This window comes from Pongo abelii, chromosome 13, assembly GCF_028885655.2.
Source record: "Pongo abelii isolate AG06213 chromosome 13, NHGRI_mPonAbe1-v2.0_pri, whole genome shotgun sequence".
Classification (NCBI taxonomy): domain Eukaryota; kingdom Metazoa; phylum Chordata; class Mammalia; order Primates; family Hominidae; genus Pongo; species Pongo abelii.
This window is the reverse complement of record NC_071998.2, coordinates 22,025,519-22,043,407: the sequence shown is the minus strand read 5'-3', so window position 1 is coordinate 22,043,407 and position 17,889 is coordinate 22,025,519. Positions and strand designations below refer to the sequence as shown.

Below are 17,889 nucleotides of genomic sequence, written 5' to 3'. Positions count from 1 at the left end.
CCTGGGGTCGCCGGCGTGTGTGAGATGGAAATGGAAGGAGAGGCGGCGGGGGGACCAGGGGCGTGGGGGAGACCGGCGTAGGCCCCGACAGTGAGGGAGCTCTCGGGAACCCTGCTGGCTGGCGAGGCCTTGGTGCGGAGCCCCCAAGTGCTCACCGGGGTGGGTTTGGGACCTGGCGGTCCCGGGCGCCCGGGTGGGGGGTGGGGGAAGGCAGCCGGCGCCGGAGGGTGGGGCCGGGAGGGAGGAGGAGGGGCAGCGGGGGAGGGGCGGGGGCGGGCGGCCTGCCCGGGGGAGTCGCACTCGGCCGCCGGCGCAGCGAGCGGAGACGGGCCGGGCCGAGGCGACCTGACCCGGACGAGCGGCGCGCGCGGGGCCCAGGCGGGGGGCGGGAGGAAGCGCCGGGCAGCGCCGGCCGCCGGGGCCCAGGAGAAGCGGAGCAGAGAGGAGCGGGGACACGGGCGGGGCCGCCGTAGCTCCGGATGGGACCAGCGCCCGGGCCCGTTAGTCCAAGCAGGAGCTTCGGGAGAAGCCTTCACACGGAGATTTACCCCTGCCTTCCCCTGCCCTCCGGCCCAGGCCTCGCTTCGCTCCCCGCCTGCCCATGATCCCAGTCCTTCCGCGGCGCGGGCACCCTCCTACCTTACCCCCTTGGTCCTATGTGTCGCAGCGCCCTCCTGCCCTCCCGGCCCTTTCAGCTGTGAGGTTCCCCCAGGCCGTTTCTTTGTACCACCCGTCCCCCACCCCCACCCCATCCCAGTCCCAGATCCCCTTTTCCTTCTCAGCTTTGGATTCATCAGGCTTCTTCACCTCCCACTGTCCCCATCCCGGCCACAGGCCCCCTCGGTCCCTCCCTCCCCCTGCCACCCCGCTCTCAGTCCTCAGTCCTTGCCCTAGGCTGGTAGCCCACTCCTTGCCCGCCCCCCGCCTTCCTCCCATCTCCCCCTCCTCTCCCTGGCCCCCAGCACCTTCTGCATCCCAGCCTACCTAGCCTACTCCTCCTTCTCTTCCTGGTCCTCTTCCCCAGGCTCCAGGTTGGGGGGTGCTCGCGTCTCCCCTGTAGGCCAGAGCAGCCCCAAGTTCTGGGGGCGGCGGGGCTGCTGCTTTATCCCCATGGCGCTGCCATCACTCCTGCTGTTGGTGGCAGCCCTGGCAGGTGGGGTGCGTCCTCCCGGGGCGCGGAACCTGACGCTGGCGGTGGTGCTGCCAGAACACAACCTGAGCTATGCCTGGGCCTGGCCACGGGTGGGACCCGCTGTGGCACTAGCTGTGGAGGCGCTGGGCCGGGCACTGCCCGTGGACCTGCGGTTTGTCAGCTCCGAACTGGAAGGCGCCTGCTCTGAGTACCTGGCACCGCTGAGCGCTGTGGACCTCAAGCTGTACCATGACCCCGACCTGCTGTTAGGTCCAGGTTGCGTGTACCCTGCTGCCTCTGTGGCCCGCTTTGCCTCCCACTGGCGCCTTCCCCTGCTGACTGCGGGTGCTGTGGCCTCTGGTTTCTCGGCTAAGAATGACCATTATCGTACCCTGGTTCGCACTGGCCCCTCTGCTCCCAAGCTGGGTGAGTTTGTGGTGACACTACACGGGCACTTCAATTGGACTGCCCGTGCTGCCTTGCTGTACCTCGATGCTCGCACAGATGACCGGCCTCACTACTTCACCATCGAGGGCGTCTTTGAGGCCCTGCAGGGCAGCAACCTCAGTGTGCAGCACCAGGTGTACACCCGAGAGCCGGGGGGCCCCGAGCAGGCCACCCACTTCATCCGGGCCAACGGGCGCAGTGAGTGTGGCCCGGGCTATTTTAGGGTCAGGGGAGGAGGGTCGCTGTGTCCCTAAAGCTCAGCACTGGGGAACTGTAGATGGAGATAGGCATTGAGCAGCTGTATGTGGTGGTTGGGATCAAGAAGCACACGTGGACAGAGCACCTGTGAGAGGGCCAAGGCTTCATCATGGGAGCTTGTGAACACCCTAGGCAGATGCAAACAAGGAAGAAGAGAGCATGAGGGGTGAAGCCTTGTATCAAGGTGGAATGTGAAAATGAGGGGATATTAAGTTTCGGGAGCAATGTGTGTGCCCTAGAGTAGTGAATGTGATTGACAGCCACTCTGAAATGTGCCCTGTCTGTGATCAGAGCTACCACCCAGACTAGGCGCCAAGACCCCTTGGTGGTGTAAAAATAATGAGGGCTCCATGAACGGGCTCAAGGCTCAGCAGATTTGGGAAAGACAGGTAAAGCTCTTACTGAGAAATCGGTGCTGTCAGTGCCTTTGAGCCCAGGGAGGGGCAGGGAAGAGTCAGGGAGCAGGCGGGTTGGGTGGGGAGCAGCAAGAGAGGCTCTGGGAAAGGGAGGGGCTTGAGAGTGACAGCTCCCTTCCTCTGGGGTCTGGACAGGCTCTGACTTCTGCCAGATGGTCCACATGGCCCCAGGGTACTTATGGTGGACTCCAAGGGGGGGCGGGCTGGGGAGCATCTGCTTTGGGGTTGATAGGTTAGGGCACTCTCTTTCTTGCTGAAGAGGGACATCCCGGTGATTCAGAGAGGGGGCTGTGTGGGGGACCTGGATACCTTCTCAGGGTGCTCCTCTGTCATGTACCTGCTCCCAGTTGTGTATATCTGCGGCCCTCTGGAGATGCTGCATGAGATCCTGCTTCAGGCCCAGAGGGAGAATCTGACCAATGGGGATTATGTCTTCTTTTACCTGGATGTCTTTGGGGAGAGTCTCCGTGCAGGCCCCACACGTGCTACAGGCCGGCCCTGGCAGGACAATCGCACCCGGGAACAGGCCCAGGCCCTCAGAGAGGCCTTTCAGGTATCATTTGAGCCAAATCTGAAGGAGGAGGGGGAAGAGGTGCTTCGCTGGAAATTCTCTCTCACAAGACCCCAAAGAAACCCTGGGAACCACAGGAGTAAAATGAACAGAGGCGTTCTGAGTCTAGTGTCACCCTTTCTTACTTCTCTACTTTTGTGACTCTTAGTGTGCTCGCTGCCAAGACTGACTTTGGCTGCCTCCAAAATCCTAAAACACTGACTTTCCTAAGTGCCAGTAGTAGGGCTATATTGTGGGGGAGAAAAGTTCAGGAAAAGATCTGATCCTAGCCCTTGGGTGGGCTTCCACCCTTTATGGAGAGGTGAGGCATCATTCTGGTACAGTCAGACAAAGTTTGAGAAAGGATATGATTATGTGTCCTGGAACAGACACTAAGAACTTTAGTGGCTCAGAGGAGGAAGAGTCAGTGTGGGCTGTGTTTAGGGAAGGCTTTTATACAGGAAGTGAGACCCTATTGTGACTTTAATGATAGATGTCATATTCATAGTCAGAGTGGGAGAGGAGATCCAAGCATCCTGAGCAAAGAGAAAAAGATAGGAATGGGCGTGTTTGAGAGACCAAGAAGATACTGACCCGAGGAGAATGAGGCGTTCACTTAAAGGAGATACAGGAAATAAAGTTGCAAAGGTATAATCAGATTAAGGAGAGCTCTAAGTCTTAAGGCACTGGGACTTGAATTTGGGGTCCTTGACTTTTTGTGTGTGTGTGGAGATAAATATACAGTAGTGACAGAATTCAGGATTGGAAGAGAGGGAGACCTGGGGCAGTGAGACCAACTGTAACAGATTAGAAAGGGGTGAGGTGATATGGCTTGAACTAGTGTGATGATAGCAGGAATGGAAAGAAATGCATTTCAGATTTCAGAAAATTTGTGGGGAATGTTGGCATGACTCTGTTCATTTCACTCCTGCTCAAAACTTCCAGTGACTTGTGTTCTAGAGAATAAAATCCCAACTCCTTATTGTGACATTTAAGACCTTCTGCAGTCTGTTCTCAAACCACTTTTTCAGTCTTATGTCCTGGTACCCTCATGCTGAGAACTGCAGCCTACCAGGCCTCTGAGTTCCCCCAACCCCGGGGCCTTCCTGCCCCTGTGCCTTTATGTTCTTTTTCTTTTTGTCTGGAATGCTCTTCCTTCCCTCATCCCAAATATCTGCCTCTCAAAATCATACCCATGAATCTTCCCCTGATTCCCCCACCACTTTTTTACTAACCGTGCATATAAGTGTTTCCCATGTATTTATCCATATCCCTCCTTTTTTCCAAGAAGGATTGGAGGTGGCTTATGGGATAACCTTAAAGTCCTTTAAACTCTGGGATTATTTGGTTCTAAGTAGCTGTATAAGGGCTGGACCTGGGTGGCCATTCTTCTCCAGTGAGCAAGGTTTTATGTGGCTGTGATTATATATTTGGTTGCGACTGACAAGTGTGTGTCTGACTGAGAATGACATAGCTGTTTGCATGCCTGAGAATGAGTCTGTGACTGTCACACTTGAATATGGGCAGTGGCAGGAGAGGTTTTGTTTATGCTATCATGTTTTCCTAAAACAATCTTCTCACCTTTGTCTGGGTAATGCTTCCATATTCTTTAAGACTCATACCAGTTATTTTCCCTTCTAGGAAATGATCCCAGAATCCCTAAGTGGGACTGAATTTCCTACTCTTTTGCTTAACTCCATCTACCATAGAACTAACCATATTATTCAGTCTGTGTCTGATTTCTTTGAAGGCTGACTCATTTCATTAGTATTTACTGAGCACCTATCATGTCCAGTCACTGTGCTAGGTACTGGTATACAAGGGAGAGCATAACAGACTTTGTTCCTGCCTTTTTGGAGTTTACATTTGGTAGGATGGGCAGGCAATAAATAAGTAAGGAAATAAATACAAATGTAGGAACATATTGTGATGTGTTACTAAAACATAAAGAGGAAAGGAATAGAGTGCTATGAAAAGAGAAGAACAAGGGGATTGTACTTCAGCTGGTGTGGGCTTCAGAAGATCTGTGACCCTCTCAGATGGGAGCACTCCATAACCTTCCTGGTTATATCCTTTTTCTTTTTGAGACAGCTCTGTTGCCCAGGTTGGAGTGCAGTGGTGTGATCACAGCTGCTCACTGCAGTCTTGACCTCCCAGGCTGAAGCAATCCTCCCACCTCAGCCTCCCGAGTTGCTGGGACTACAGGCATATGCCACCATGCCCAGCTAATTTTTTATTTTTTGTAGAGATGGGGTCTTGTCATGTTGCCCAGGCTGGTCTCGAACTCCTGGGCTCAAATGATCTTCTTGCCTTGGCCTCTCAAAGTGCTGGGATTACAGGAATGAGCCACTGCACCTTGCTGGCTGTATTCTATTTGTGGAAGAAAAGCCTCATTTTCTTCTGTGAGCATTATCGCCCAGCCAAGGGTCCCCAGCATTAAGGGTAGGGAGAGGAGGGATCTAGTCATCCAATAATCAGTTATATCAATTAACTCTCAGTTCTCCCCCTCACTGTGGGCATTATTTAGACAGAGAAATAAAGAGGGAGCCTTTGCTGCAATACAAGAGAAGGGAACTAGGCAGCCAGGAATATGCTGACGGGAAGGTCAAGGCTTTGGGTAGGTGGGGCTGAGGGGTGATGAGGTGCCCCGCCCCCCCCCCCCCACCACCACCTTCCAGTGTGGAAGCAGGGGAGGGACTGAGGGAAGTTGGGCAGTTACCTCCAGCCAAGCAAGGATGAAAGAGCACAGAGCCCTTCTCCCAGAGACACTGGCCCTCTGAGGTCCCAGACCAGGCCAGCCTGGAAAAGGTGGCAATAGAGGAAAGGAGGCCTTGACACAGATGCCCACAGCTTTTCCAGGAGGGTATCATGCTCAAGGAAAGGCCCTAGTTCATGCTGTATTGATACTGGCTACTGGGGAGAGAGCTCTGAAATCAAGTATGTTGATAAGATTTTTCTCTCCCATTTAGCCACTAGCTGCTCCAGGGCAGGGATCATGCTCATTTTCATATTCCATATGTCTAGCATGTAGTAGATGTTTAACACATATTTGCTGAATTGAATTAGGGGTGTGTTGGGGAGAGGGGGATAGGATGAGGAATTCATCTAGACAGGAGTAGAGCTGGCAAGTAATGTAAACTAGGTGATCAACCAGGATAGGGAAGAAAAGATTGAGTGGAACTAAATAAGCAATGACCAGGCTCTGAGGATCCAGAGGCCCAGGCTGGTCAATGGAGGACTACAGGGTTAGAAACCCAGGCAGAGGTCACAACCTACATGACCAGCATGAGATTGGGTTACACACAGGGAGCACCAGAGGCAAGAATGGAAGAAAGCACTAAACCAAGGGCTTGGAGATCACTTGTCTCATTAGGCCACTGTTGACCACCCTCCAGTTGGCCAGGGCAGGTCTCAGTGGGCGGGTCCACAGGTACAGGCAGGTGCCTCCTGAGGGTGCACATTTCCTAGGTGTGCTCCTGGCACCCACCCACCACTGCACCCATTTGTGGAGGCCTTTGCTTGTTTTTTCCACCTGGGGTCCACTGTGAAATGGGACACAATTATCCTCCTTCACCTTCTCTCAAGCCCCTGAGCAAGTACAGAAACTGTTTGAGGTTGGGTTTTTTTTTTGTTTGGTTTTTCATTTTTGTCTTTTGGTACTACAACTACACTTAGTAACCACAGCAAAAACAGTTCTAGCATAGCAGTTTAGGGGGACCATAGGGTCAAAACTATTTAAAAATAATACTAAGATCTTATCTGCTTTGTCACGCTTGTTCTTTTGTGATTGTGTAGTGAAGTTTTCCAGAGGTTACATGGCATGATGATGTCATCACTTGGACAGCTATGGAAGGTGTGCTTGTGTGTTCTTGCATTTTCAAAATTTATCAGTTTTAATTTCTAAGACAGTCAATATTGATAGATATAGTCCACATAAACAAATTTTATTTGGGGTCCTTAATAATTTTTAAGAGTGTAAAGCGATTGTGAGACCAAAAAGTTTGATAACTGCTAATCTAGCAAACCAGCCAAGCTTAGTGTTGAGAATTAGTGTTAAAAATGTGTTAAAAACCTATCATCAGCCTTTATTGAAATATAAATTGTGCTGAACCTGATCTTTTCTCACCCTTTTCCTGACTTTTTACATTGCTTGTCAACAATATTCTACCTCTTTATTTTATTCTTGGAACAGGTGCTACTGAATGAACTGTTCCAACCCTTTCCTCAGTTCCCTTCTCTTTTTAAAAAAATTTTACCTGAGACTGGGAGAATATTAGAAGTGTGTAATCAGGCAGCCAAATGCTCTAGTAAGAATAATGATATCTTGAGGCAAGCTGCAGTCTAATATAATGAATGCATATTAGAAATCGACTTTATTATTTCCTATCTGTAATGAATTGATACATAATAGGCTATATGTGATGTGTCTAGTGTAGCGTATCTCTATGGTCCCCATGTGCTTTCTATGACAAGAATAAACAAAACTAGGAGAAATGACCGGATTTTAAATTATCATTTCACAAAGTCATATTTCACAAAATATATTGAACTGAAGTCTTTCCTTGAAGTTGTGATGCCAGTTTCCTGTTAGAGCAGAGGTTGGTCTCAGTGACTACGTAGCCTGAGGCAGGGCCTGAGGTTGGGAGGTCCAGCAGCTCAGGAAGGGGAAACGTGTGAGACTAATGGGAGCCAAGCAGGCACTTTGGTGAGAGACAGAGATGCTGACTCATGCGCCAGTGAGATGTGTGCATGTCTGAGATCACATGTGTCATTTGCTTACCTGTGAAATGTGTGTGGGCATGTGACTGTGTGTTCGTCCCTGTGACACATCTATTACTCAGTAAGCAGGACAGTGCTGTTTGTGGTAGGTGTTCCACACATTAAATGGATGAGCACACAGCTTTTCACAGGTGGAATCACTGTCTCAAAGTATTTCCCTCAGTTGTCATATGGCCTGAAATCTCTCTAATTCACTGGGCAGAGACACTGTGTTCAAGTGGCTGAAATGGAAATGTCAGTATTTTACTGATGACATTAACAGTGATTAACACTTCAGAGAGGAGCTGTTGGTGGGTGTTGTCCTTGGCCATGAGCAGATACCCAGAAAGCATGGGACAGAGGAGCTGTGTGAGCTGTGGTGGCTTGGCAGGAACCTGGATGCTGGAAGGGAGCTCTGGAAGATGTTGGGCTAGGCTTTGGGGATGGGGTTGACTATTATTTGCCAGTTTCCACCTTCCCAGAACCAGTCCTATCTACTTTTCAGGAGGAGTGCCACTCCCTCTTCCCAGATGTATGAAACACAACACACACACACACACACACACACACACACACACACACACACACACAGAGGTTAGTAGCCCTTTCAAAGCCTTCAGACTCACCTGTGTATATTTTATATCATGTATATTTTACCAAGTTTCCCCGTCCTGCATCTTCTCTTCCCCTAATGCCTATCTTGAATCCTGTTCACTCTTCCCCATATGCTGCTGGTACAGACTGTATTGGTGATCACGTACCGAGAACCCCCAAATCCTGAGTATCAGGAATTCCAGAATCGTCTGCTGATAAGAGCCCGGGAAGACTTTGGTGTGGAGCTGGGCCCTTCCCTGGTAAGTAGATCTCTCCCTTCCTGAGAGTCAGGTCAGGCTTTGGGGAAGGGCTTCTCTCCCAAACTCAGCATCAAGTCTTGGCTGTGGAGCAAGCCCAACTTTGGGGTGTATCCACTTCTATACAGGATTTTTCCTTCTGCTCTAGGGAGTAGTTAGGAAGGGATAGCACTTTAGGAATAAGAGGAGGGAAAAAAGCAAACCAGAAGAGAGAATAGGTAGAAGGGAGACCCCAGAGAGTGGGGAAGGGGCCTTGCAGGACATTTGGAGAGTACTGCTGAAGTTGCCACCCCCAGATGAACCTCATCGCTGGCTGCTTCTATGATGGGATCCTGCTATATGCTGAAGTCCTGAATGAGACAATACAGGAAGGAGGCACCCGGGAGGATGGACTTCGAATTGTGGAGAAGATGCAGGGACGAAGATACCACGGTAATGAAGAGGGGTCGATGGGGGTCTGAGGGCTGATGTCAGGAATAGAGTGCGCTGAAGAAGAAACAGATGTCAGGGTCACCACAGCAGTAGTGGGGGGTTAGTGAATATGGCAGAGGTGCCCACACCTCAAGATCGGGGAAGGGTAGACTCTGAGGGAGCCGTAGGCATGGGTGAGTGGGAGAGGAGCCCAGGGTAGACCTCAAAGTAAGGGCACTCTTTTCTATCTTAGGTGTAACTGGACTGGTTGTCATGGACAAGAACAATGACCGGGAGACTGACTTTGTCCTGTGGGCCATGGGAGACCTGGATTCTGGGGACTTTCAGGTGATGGGGGAGGAGGCAGGGAAGAGAGTGTGGCCCTGCAAAATCCAGCTTTCAAGGGTTCAGTGGGGGCAGAACCAAAACTACTAGAGGAGGGACTTGTTTTCTCTGCTGGAACTGCATCCTGGCTGGGTGGTAGGCTGGGGAGAAAAGCAGCGAAACAGCTGGGGTCTGGGGAGGAGGCTGGTGGGAGCAGGCCTGTGGGCCCAGCTTTTTGCTTCCTTACAGCCTGCAGCCCACTACTCGGGAGCTGAGAAGCAGATTTGGTGGACGGGACGGCCTATTCCCTGGGTGAAGGGGGCTCCTCCCGCGGACAATCCCCCCTGTGCCTTTGACTTGGACGACCCATCCTGTGATAAAAGTGGGTGTGTGCAGGGACTGGGAGCAGCTTTCCTCCCTTTGCTTTCCATTCGTGGCCTCCCCCCTCACTGACCCTCCACTCTTAGCTGTGCTTCTGCCTTTACGTCTGCATCCCTCCCTCCTCATTTCTTCCTACTCCCAAGGACTCTGTCTATGCACCCCGTTCTCCATTCTGCCAAGTCCACACACAGTCTTCCTCAGGGTCTCTATTTCCCCTTCAGCTCCACTTTCAACTCTGGCAATTGTGGCTCTGGGCACAGGAATCACCTTCATCATGTTTGGTGTTTCCAGCTTCCTAATTTTCCGGTGAGTTCTGGGTTTCCTGCTGACCTACTCCCTGCCCCCATTGCCACACAGCCTCTGGCTGAAGCCAGGTGGTCCCTATAACGTGGGATAGGGTAGTAGGTTTCTTAATTTGCTGGTTTTCTCTTAGATCCAACAGCGTCTTCCTCTCTAGCCTTTCTCTTTAGTTGTCTTTTAGCCTAGGTTTTATTTTCCACTTTTGGTTCTAGACTGGATATACTAACTAGTGTTTTTCAGTGGGGTTAAGATCAAAGGTGAATTTTCCATTGGTCTTCTTTTAGGAAAGAACTTTCACCCCCAATCTCTGTGTTTGTTAGTGAGCATAGGGCATGTGCCAGATATGCCAAGAATGCAGCCTTATCGTCCAGCCCTGTCTCTCAGGTGTAACAGTTGCAGCTTCAGGAGCTGCAGGGAAGCCCCTGCAACCCTGATGTTGGCTTGGGGGTGGCAGGATTCGGCTTGCCAGTCAACTGAAGTGTGCAGTCCTTACAGAAAGCTGATGCTGGAGAAGGAGCTGGCTAGCATGTTGTGGCGCATTCGCTGGGAAGAACTGCAATTTGGCAACTCAGAGCGTTATCACAAAGGTGCAGGCAGTCGCCTCACACTGTCGCTGGTGAGCCCTTGTCTCAGCTGTCCCTCTGCCTCCTCTGAGTTCCTGTCCCTTCTTACCCTGGATCTCTCCCAGCACATTGGCTTGTAATGATAGCCCCTGCACTACCACCATCATCTAATGTTCCTTTCATCCTTCCGCCTCCATGTTGCCCTTGGCCCCAGCGGGGATCCAGTTACGGCTCGCTCATGACAGCCCATGGGAAATACCAGATCTTTGCCAACACCGGTCACTTCAAGGTGAACAGTCATTTGCTTGTTCTGGTCCCCACCATTTCATCCTGTCTCATCCCCATCTGCCATCTCTGCCCCTAAAACTCTGTCCCTCATACCCCCCTCTCTGTGCCCAGCTGAGCTCCTGGATGCTTCCACTGCTCTCTAGCATTTCCTTGCACCCAGAACTTCTGATATTAATTTTCCTTTCCCCTTTCACTCCCACCATCAGGGAAATGTTGTTGCCATCAAACATGTGAATAAGAAGCGCATTGAGCTGACCCGGCAGGTTCTGTTTGAACTCAAACATGTATGTAATGGAGGATGGACTGAGGGTGAGGGGTAAAGAGGGATGGGGAAGAGGAGTGGGGAAAACTATGAAATAGTAAAATTGGCTAGATGGGCAAGCGGTTGATTTATAAATGATTTTAAAATTGTAGATACAACTAAGAGAAAGGTCCTCTTATGCAGTGGTAAGTTTCTGTATCTAATTTTTAACTCTTTCAATTTTCTTATCCTTCCCATTGTTTTTTTCTGCCAGATGAGAGATGTTCAGTTCAACCATCTCACTCGCTTCATTGGCGCCTGCATAGACCCTCCCAACATTTGCATTGTCACTGAATATTGTCCTCGTGGGAGTTTACAGGTGAGGGATAGGTGTAGGAGATTATGGCAGGGGTGGGGAGGATACACCCAAAGTTATACTGACTCTATGCCGGGTGATAGCTGGTGGGACCAGGACAGACAATCTATTCCATGTCACTTACCAGGATATTCTAGAAAATGACAGCATCAACTTGGACTGGATGTTTCGTTATTCACTCATTAATGACCTTGTTAAGGTGAGTCTTCCCCACCTTGAAAGTTCATCCACTTTAAATCACTTCCACTGTTCTTTGATTGTGGTTTTTCTCCTTCTAGTCCTCTAAAAGTCCTGTTCTCTAATCTCCCCTTATTCCCATGATCAGGTAATAATGGGTAAACAAGGAGTCTGGGGCTTATAACTGAGAGAGTGAGTTTTACCTGCCACAAGGAGTCCTGTGCCTGTAAAGAGTTTCTGTCTTTCTGTCTTAAATATCTCAGGTCTCTTTCCATCATCTCTTTTACCTCCAAGAACTCATAAAATGAGTGGGGTCTCTGAACATATTTATCTCCTGTTTTTCCTCTCATTATTTTACTCTCTGAACATATTTATCTCCTGTTTTTCCTCTCATTATTTTACTCTCTGACCAATATTTGGCATGTCTGCCCTTTTGTTCAGAAAACTGAAATTTAAAAAAGGAACATTTACTAGTAGAACTAAGAGAAACCAAGGAAGATTGTACTAAAAACCTTTGGTACTCTTCTGTTATACCAGGTTTCAGCTATGTTCAAATGACTCAGAGGCCCATGGATTTGTGGAGCATAAAATAGAATCTTGCATGAGTTGGACAGGTTTTCTGAAATAAGTCTCATAGCCAATGAGCATCCCAGTGGATCACCCCACACTGTATTTGAAGCTAGCTTTGGTTTTCTGCTAAATTCTCATGAAGTTATTTAAAAAGTATTTTTTTGTGTGTGAAAATTTGCTATCAAATGAGAGATAAAAATATTAGTAAAGCCAATGTCATGCTCAACTAGAGGTGTGATGATAAATATAAGAAAAACACAACTCTTGAGAGAACAGTGATTTGGTAGAAAAGTGATTTACAACAAAGCCAGAAGCCTAATCCTGTGATTTTTGAAAGCATCCTTTGCACAGTTTCCACACAAGTAAATTCACAACTTCAGAGATTCCCAAAAGTTTTGTTGATACCAAAAGAAATAAAAGGAAGAGTTCATAGAGATTAGAGTTATGAATTAAGTCCAGAGCTAAACATTTAGACAGAAATGTTTTTTGTTAGCATATTGAACCTTGTATCCTCTTTCTGTCTCACCTGAACTGACTTGGGTGGCTCCTAGGGTTTCATTTTTGGGGAGCATCATTAAGACTTTTTTTTTTTTTTTTTTTTTTTTCTGAGACAGGGTCTTATTCTGTTACCCAGGCTAGAGTGTAGTGGCTAGATCACTGCTCACTGTAGCTTTGACCTCGTGGGCTCAAGTGATTCTCCCATCTTAGCCTCCTGAGTAGCTGGGACCACAGCATGTGCTGCTGTGCCCGGCTCATTTTTGTATTTTTGGTAGAGATGGGGTTTCGCCATGTTGCCCAGGCTGGTCTTGAACTGCTGGGCTCAAGCAATCTGCCAGCCTTGGCCTCCCAAAGTGCTGGGATTACAGGCATGAGCCACTGAGCCCGGCCTTTAAGACCATCTTTCAGCTCCTCAGAGGCAAAGGTTTTTCCCCCTCTGGACCCACAGAGCAAGCAGTTTTAGGCTTCTGCACTGGCTTAGCAGATTTTGTCCATTTTCCAGGTTTACGATGTTCTGCACTTTCTCTCTAATCCAGCATTCCCTCTAGCAGATCTTATTCCTCCTCTACCCCGACTTGCCCACCTACACATGGTTATGCATTAAAGTTTACAACTGGTCTTCCTCGGTATATCCAGCTACTCTTGATACCTGGGTCTCAAGTCATGTCTTCCTAATTAGTAGCCAGGTATCGGAGGCCACCATGGGTGTTATATCATTTTGGTCTTCACCCAAGTTCTGTTCTCTTCACTAATCAGAAGATTGACTGCCCTCTCCAGGGTAGTCATTGGTACCGCCACTTATCCCTCTTTTTAAGCATTTTCCCTGTCCCTGGTGGCTGGGTGCCTGTGTCCTGCTTATGATACCAGGAAGAGATGACTCTTCTGTTCTTCCTGCTTCCTTGGGTAGAAACTGCAAAGGATGCCTTCCAAAATCAGCTTATTATTTTTGTGGACCCAAGATCTGTAGACAGCTAGCCAGTGCCCATCTCATGGAGAGAGGGTATTCTAAGCCAGATATGATCCAGTCCCATGACTTGATCTGTACCCTGCAGGGCATGGCCTTTCTCCACAACAGCATTATTTCATCGCATGGGAGTCTCAAGTCCTCCAACTGTGTGGTGGATAGTCGTTTTGTGCTCAAAATCACAGACTATGGCCTGGCCAGCTTCCGATCAACTGCTGAACCTGATGACAGCCATGCCCTCTATGCCAGTGAGGCCCACCCCCACAACCCACTTTTTATATTGCTCCTCTTTCCACCTAGGGACAGTGGGAGAGGGAGGTGGAGTGACAGTAATATAGGGATGAGTCCAGGTGGGCTTGGGGGTACCCCATTTTGGGTGACCTGGCCAGCTGGTTTCCTCTTTTCAGAGAAGCTGTGGACTGCCCCAGAACTGCTCAGTGGGAACCCCTTGCCAACCACAGGCATGCAGAAGGCTGACGTCTATAGCTTTGGGATCATCCTGCAGGAGATAGCCCTTCGCAGTGGTCCTTTCTACTTGGAGGGCCTGGACCTCAGCCCCAAAGGTAAGAGTCAATCTACTACCCACAGCCTCTTCTTCCTGGGGGAACTCTGTTCTTCATCCAAACCTTTGATCACCCTCAGAGATTGTCCAGAAGGTGCGAAATGGTCAGCGGCCATATTTCCGGCCAAGCATTGACCGGACCCAACTGAATGAAGAGCTAGTTTTGCTGATGGAGCGATGTTGGGCTCAGGACCCAGCTGAGCGGCCAGACTTTGGACAGATTAAGGGCTTCATTCGACGCTTTAACAAGTGAGAGGGCATTATGGGGCAGGGGCTTCCCAGGGATAGAAGACTCATTAGTCCTAGTGCATGAAGTGGGGCAGGTGGGACCAGAGGGTGGGTTGGATAGGAAGTCCTGGGAGTCTTCAGAATCTTAGAGCAAGTGCCATATCCTGGCCTCCCCCTAGGGAGGGTGGCACCAGCATATTAGACAACCTCCTGCTGCGCATGGAACAGTATGCCAATAACCTGGAGAAGCTGGTGGAGGAACGCACACAGGCCTATCTGGAGGAAAAACGCAAGGCTGAAGCTCTGCTCTACCAAATTCTACCCCAGTGAGACTTTGTCCCCCTTCCTGAATTTTCTTTGGGATTCTGCTCTGTTGGGCTCTGCCTCATCAGGCACCTGAGAACTCGCCTCCCAACCCTCAGAACCCTGCTGGCCACAGGGAGCCCCCCTGCTTATAGATTATTTGCTGTCATTCTGTCTCCACATCAGCTATGCTGCCTTCTTACTGGCTTCCCATCCCTTCTTCTTAAGACCCTGCTCTACCACGCCCTTGCTTCAGCAAGTGTATGTAAAACAGTCCCAACTTGAGACAGCTCCCATGTACAGGGATTCCCCTCAAAACCCCCCGCCACTTGTGCGCCTTACCTTGCATTACACTGTAATGTCTTCCCAGCCACTTTCCTCCCTCCCACCTGCAAAGCCCAGCTTTCTTGTTACAGCTCATCTCTGCTGCAGCCACATACACCTTCCCTCTCTCTTCCGCTCCTACTCTCTTGGAGTTTGGCTCACGCGGCTCCCTTGCTTCCTAGTTCAGTGGCAGAGCAATTGAAACGGGGAGAGACTGTACAGGCTGAGGCCTTTGACAGTGTTACCATCTACTTCAGTGACATTGTTGGCTTCACAGCATTGTCAGCAGAGAGCACCCCCATGCAGGTGAGAGCCATGGGTGAGAGGTGGCCGGTGGGGTCAGGTGGGTAGGGACCTGGGGAAGCCTCATTGATAATAGGGAAGACGAGTTTGTTCTAGAGTTCCCACATCTTTTGATGGCTCGTGGGTTAAGAATTCTTAGAAAGTTGGGCACAAGTCTCAGGGCCTCTGCTTTTCTATCCCTTTTAGGTAGTGACACTTCTTAATGACCTGTATACCTGCTTTGATGCCATAATTGACAACTTTGATGTCTACAAGGTGAGAGCTGGGGCTGCTCTTCAATAGAAGACCCTTTAATAGAGACCCCCTTTGAAACCCAGTCTCCCTGAACCCCACACACCTTACCCATCCCACGATCAGTTTTCCCTTCCAGGGTACCCAGCATCCTGGTGCTGCAGTGTACTTTGTAGACAGATGTAGCTCCAGCACTATAATTGTACATTCCAGTCGAATTTCTTGTGAATCCTTTGGCTTCCCTAATCAGAACCATCATGAGATTTAGCTCCTATCTCCCTGGAGTATAAATACAGCCTATCCAACATTTCTCTCCAGTCCTCTCCAGACATGGAAGAATCATATAGGATGTGGGTCCAGACTGATTTAGTGGGATGAGGGAAGATACGTTTTAAAAAGTAAAACTTTTTGTTGAAGTTATTGAGTTGGATTTATTGTCCTTGGGAGTAAAAATCATCTGGATTTGAATATTGGCTTGTTGCTAACTGTGTGGCTTTAGGTAAGTAACAGAATCTCCCTGAGCCTCAGTTGTTTTATCTGTAAGATGCGAATAATAGATTTGTTGTATGGAAAGTGCCTAACATTGTTTGGCATGTGGCAGACTACTATTTAGGGATAACTACTTTATCCCTAAATATTTAGTGTGTATTTCCTAAAAACTTCACTGTGTATTTCCTTAAGACAATGGCATTCATTATCTTACATAGCTTTGGCACAATTACCAAAACCAAATGCCTGCTTTCCTCCTCTCTGACAGTTTGGGCTGTCTGGTCCATTTCACTGGGCCTGCTTTACCTCCTCACCAGCCTCTGTCCTCTTGAGTTTAGCCTGTTTTCTTGCTTCCCATTTCCTGATGGCAGAGCCTATTGGTCCACGTCCTGCTGCAGACAGGGTGTTCATTCATTCCGCAAATGTTTACTGAGTATTCACTAGGTGCTGGGTGGAGAAAGAAGACTTAAAGATTCCCTTGACGTCTCCTCTCCCCTAGACTCAGGACCATGACACTTATTTTCTAGTCAATATTCTGGCCTCCAGGATGTCAGGATGATTAATGATGGTGTCCAGCTTGTCTCCCTCTACTCTTTCCCATCCCCATGGATATAAATAGAGGTGACCTTTTAATCCCCCTCTCAATCAGGTGGAGACGATTGGGGATGCTTACATGGTGGTATCTGGCCTCCCAGGCCGAAATGGTCAACGCCATGCACCAGAAATTGCTCGTATGGCCCTAGCATTACTAGATGCAGTTTCTTCCTTCCGCATCCGCCACCGACCCCATGACCAGCTGAGGCTACGCATAGGGGTCCATACTGGTAAGGCTGACTCTCACTCCAGCCCTAGTCTCCACCTTTCCCAGACTCTCCCAACCTGTTTCTTCTCATAGGGCCAGTCTGTGCTGGGGTTGTTGGCCTGAAGATGCCCCGTTATTGTCTTTTTGGAGACACAGTGAACACTGCTTCTCGAATGGAGTCTAATGGTCAAGGTAAGACATTAGCCCTCAACCCCACTGTTGGCCTCAATTTATCTTGCCCTTTTCTTCTTTTCATAATTCCTCCAATCTCTTAATCTGAGAGACCACAGTTCCTTAGTGTCGCATCCTTGGGCATATTTTGTTTCTAATAGATATGCATTGGGAGGTTGGACATATTTTGGTTCTAATAGATATGCATTGGGAGCTTCCCAGGGATGGTTGGTTGGGCACAGTGCTATACAGTATCACCAATTCTTTGATTGCCTTTTCCTTGATTCCTCTTTCCACCATCCTCCCCATCCCACCCACCCCAGCGCTGAAGATCCATGTCTCCTCTACCACCAAGGATGCCCTAGATGAGCTAGGATGCTTCCAGCTAGAGCTTCGGGGGGATGTGGAAATGAAGGTGATGGCAGGCCATGGGGAGGGGGACATGGAAAGGGAGGGTGAAAGTGATTATGGGAATCATGGTGAAAGAGAGGGAGACAAAGGGAACTAACATTGAAGCATCTGAATCATGTCCACTCTCCCACTTCCAGGGAAAAGGAAAGATGCGAACATACTGGCTCTTAGGAGAGCGGAAAGGACCTCCTGGACTCCTGTAAACCCCCATTCTTCCCAAGTCAGACAGTCTTCTGCTGCTGGTACCTGGGTGGGCAATGGCCACCATGTCTGCACACACCAGAAATGGACATTTTCATATGCAATGGAAAACAGCCACAAAAAAACCTACCTTATATGGATGTTGTAGCCCTCTGCAGCTCAGCCCTGTACATATACCTGTCCCTCTCTGGCTTGGTCCCCTTCCTCCCTACTTTCTGTAAATATCTGTATCTAAACCAGAATATTTTGGTCAAATATAAAACAATAATAAAAAAAGTTCTGATGTCATAGTGTGGGATGGGGCAATCCCAAGGAAAGGTTACGGGGTATGCACACAGTGACCCACAGAATCACTAAAT

The 17,889-nt window shown here is 49.3% G+C and overlaps 1 protein-coding gene across 1 annotated transcript; it reads left to right on the top strand.

Moving 5' to 3' along the window:
- The first annotated feature begins 288 nt into the window (after positions 1–288).
- Positions 289–17,819, top strand: NPR2 (natriuretic peptide receptor 2). The gene is made up of 22 exons (XM_024252690.3): positions 289–1,777; positions 2,601–2,806; positions 8,302–8,415; positions 8,709–8,844; positions 9,077–9,171; positions 9,397–9,529; positions 9,750–9,834; positions 10,324–10,444; positions 10,606–10,680; positions 10,886–10,963; positions 11,195–11,299; positions 11,424–11,495; positions 13,594–13,753; positions 13,913–14,068; positions 14,148–14,316; positions 14,475–14,621; positions 15,105–15,228; positions 15,412–15,480; positions 16,595–16,769; positions 16,841–16,939; positions 17,242–17,333; positions 17,467–17,819. The coding sequence occupies exons 1-22, from the start codon at positions 1,111–1,113 to the stop codon at positions 17,530–17,532; spliced, it is 3,144 nt and encodes a 1,047-aa protein (XP_024108458.2). The 5' UTR covers positions 289–1,110; the 3' UTR covers positions 17,533–17,819.
- The last annotated feature ends 70 nt before the right edge of the window (positions 17,820–17,889 follow it).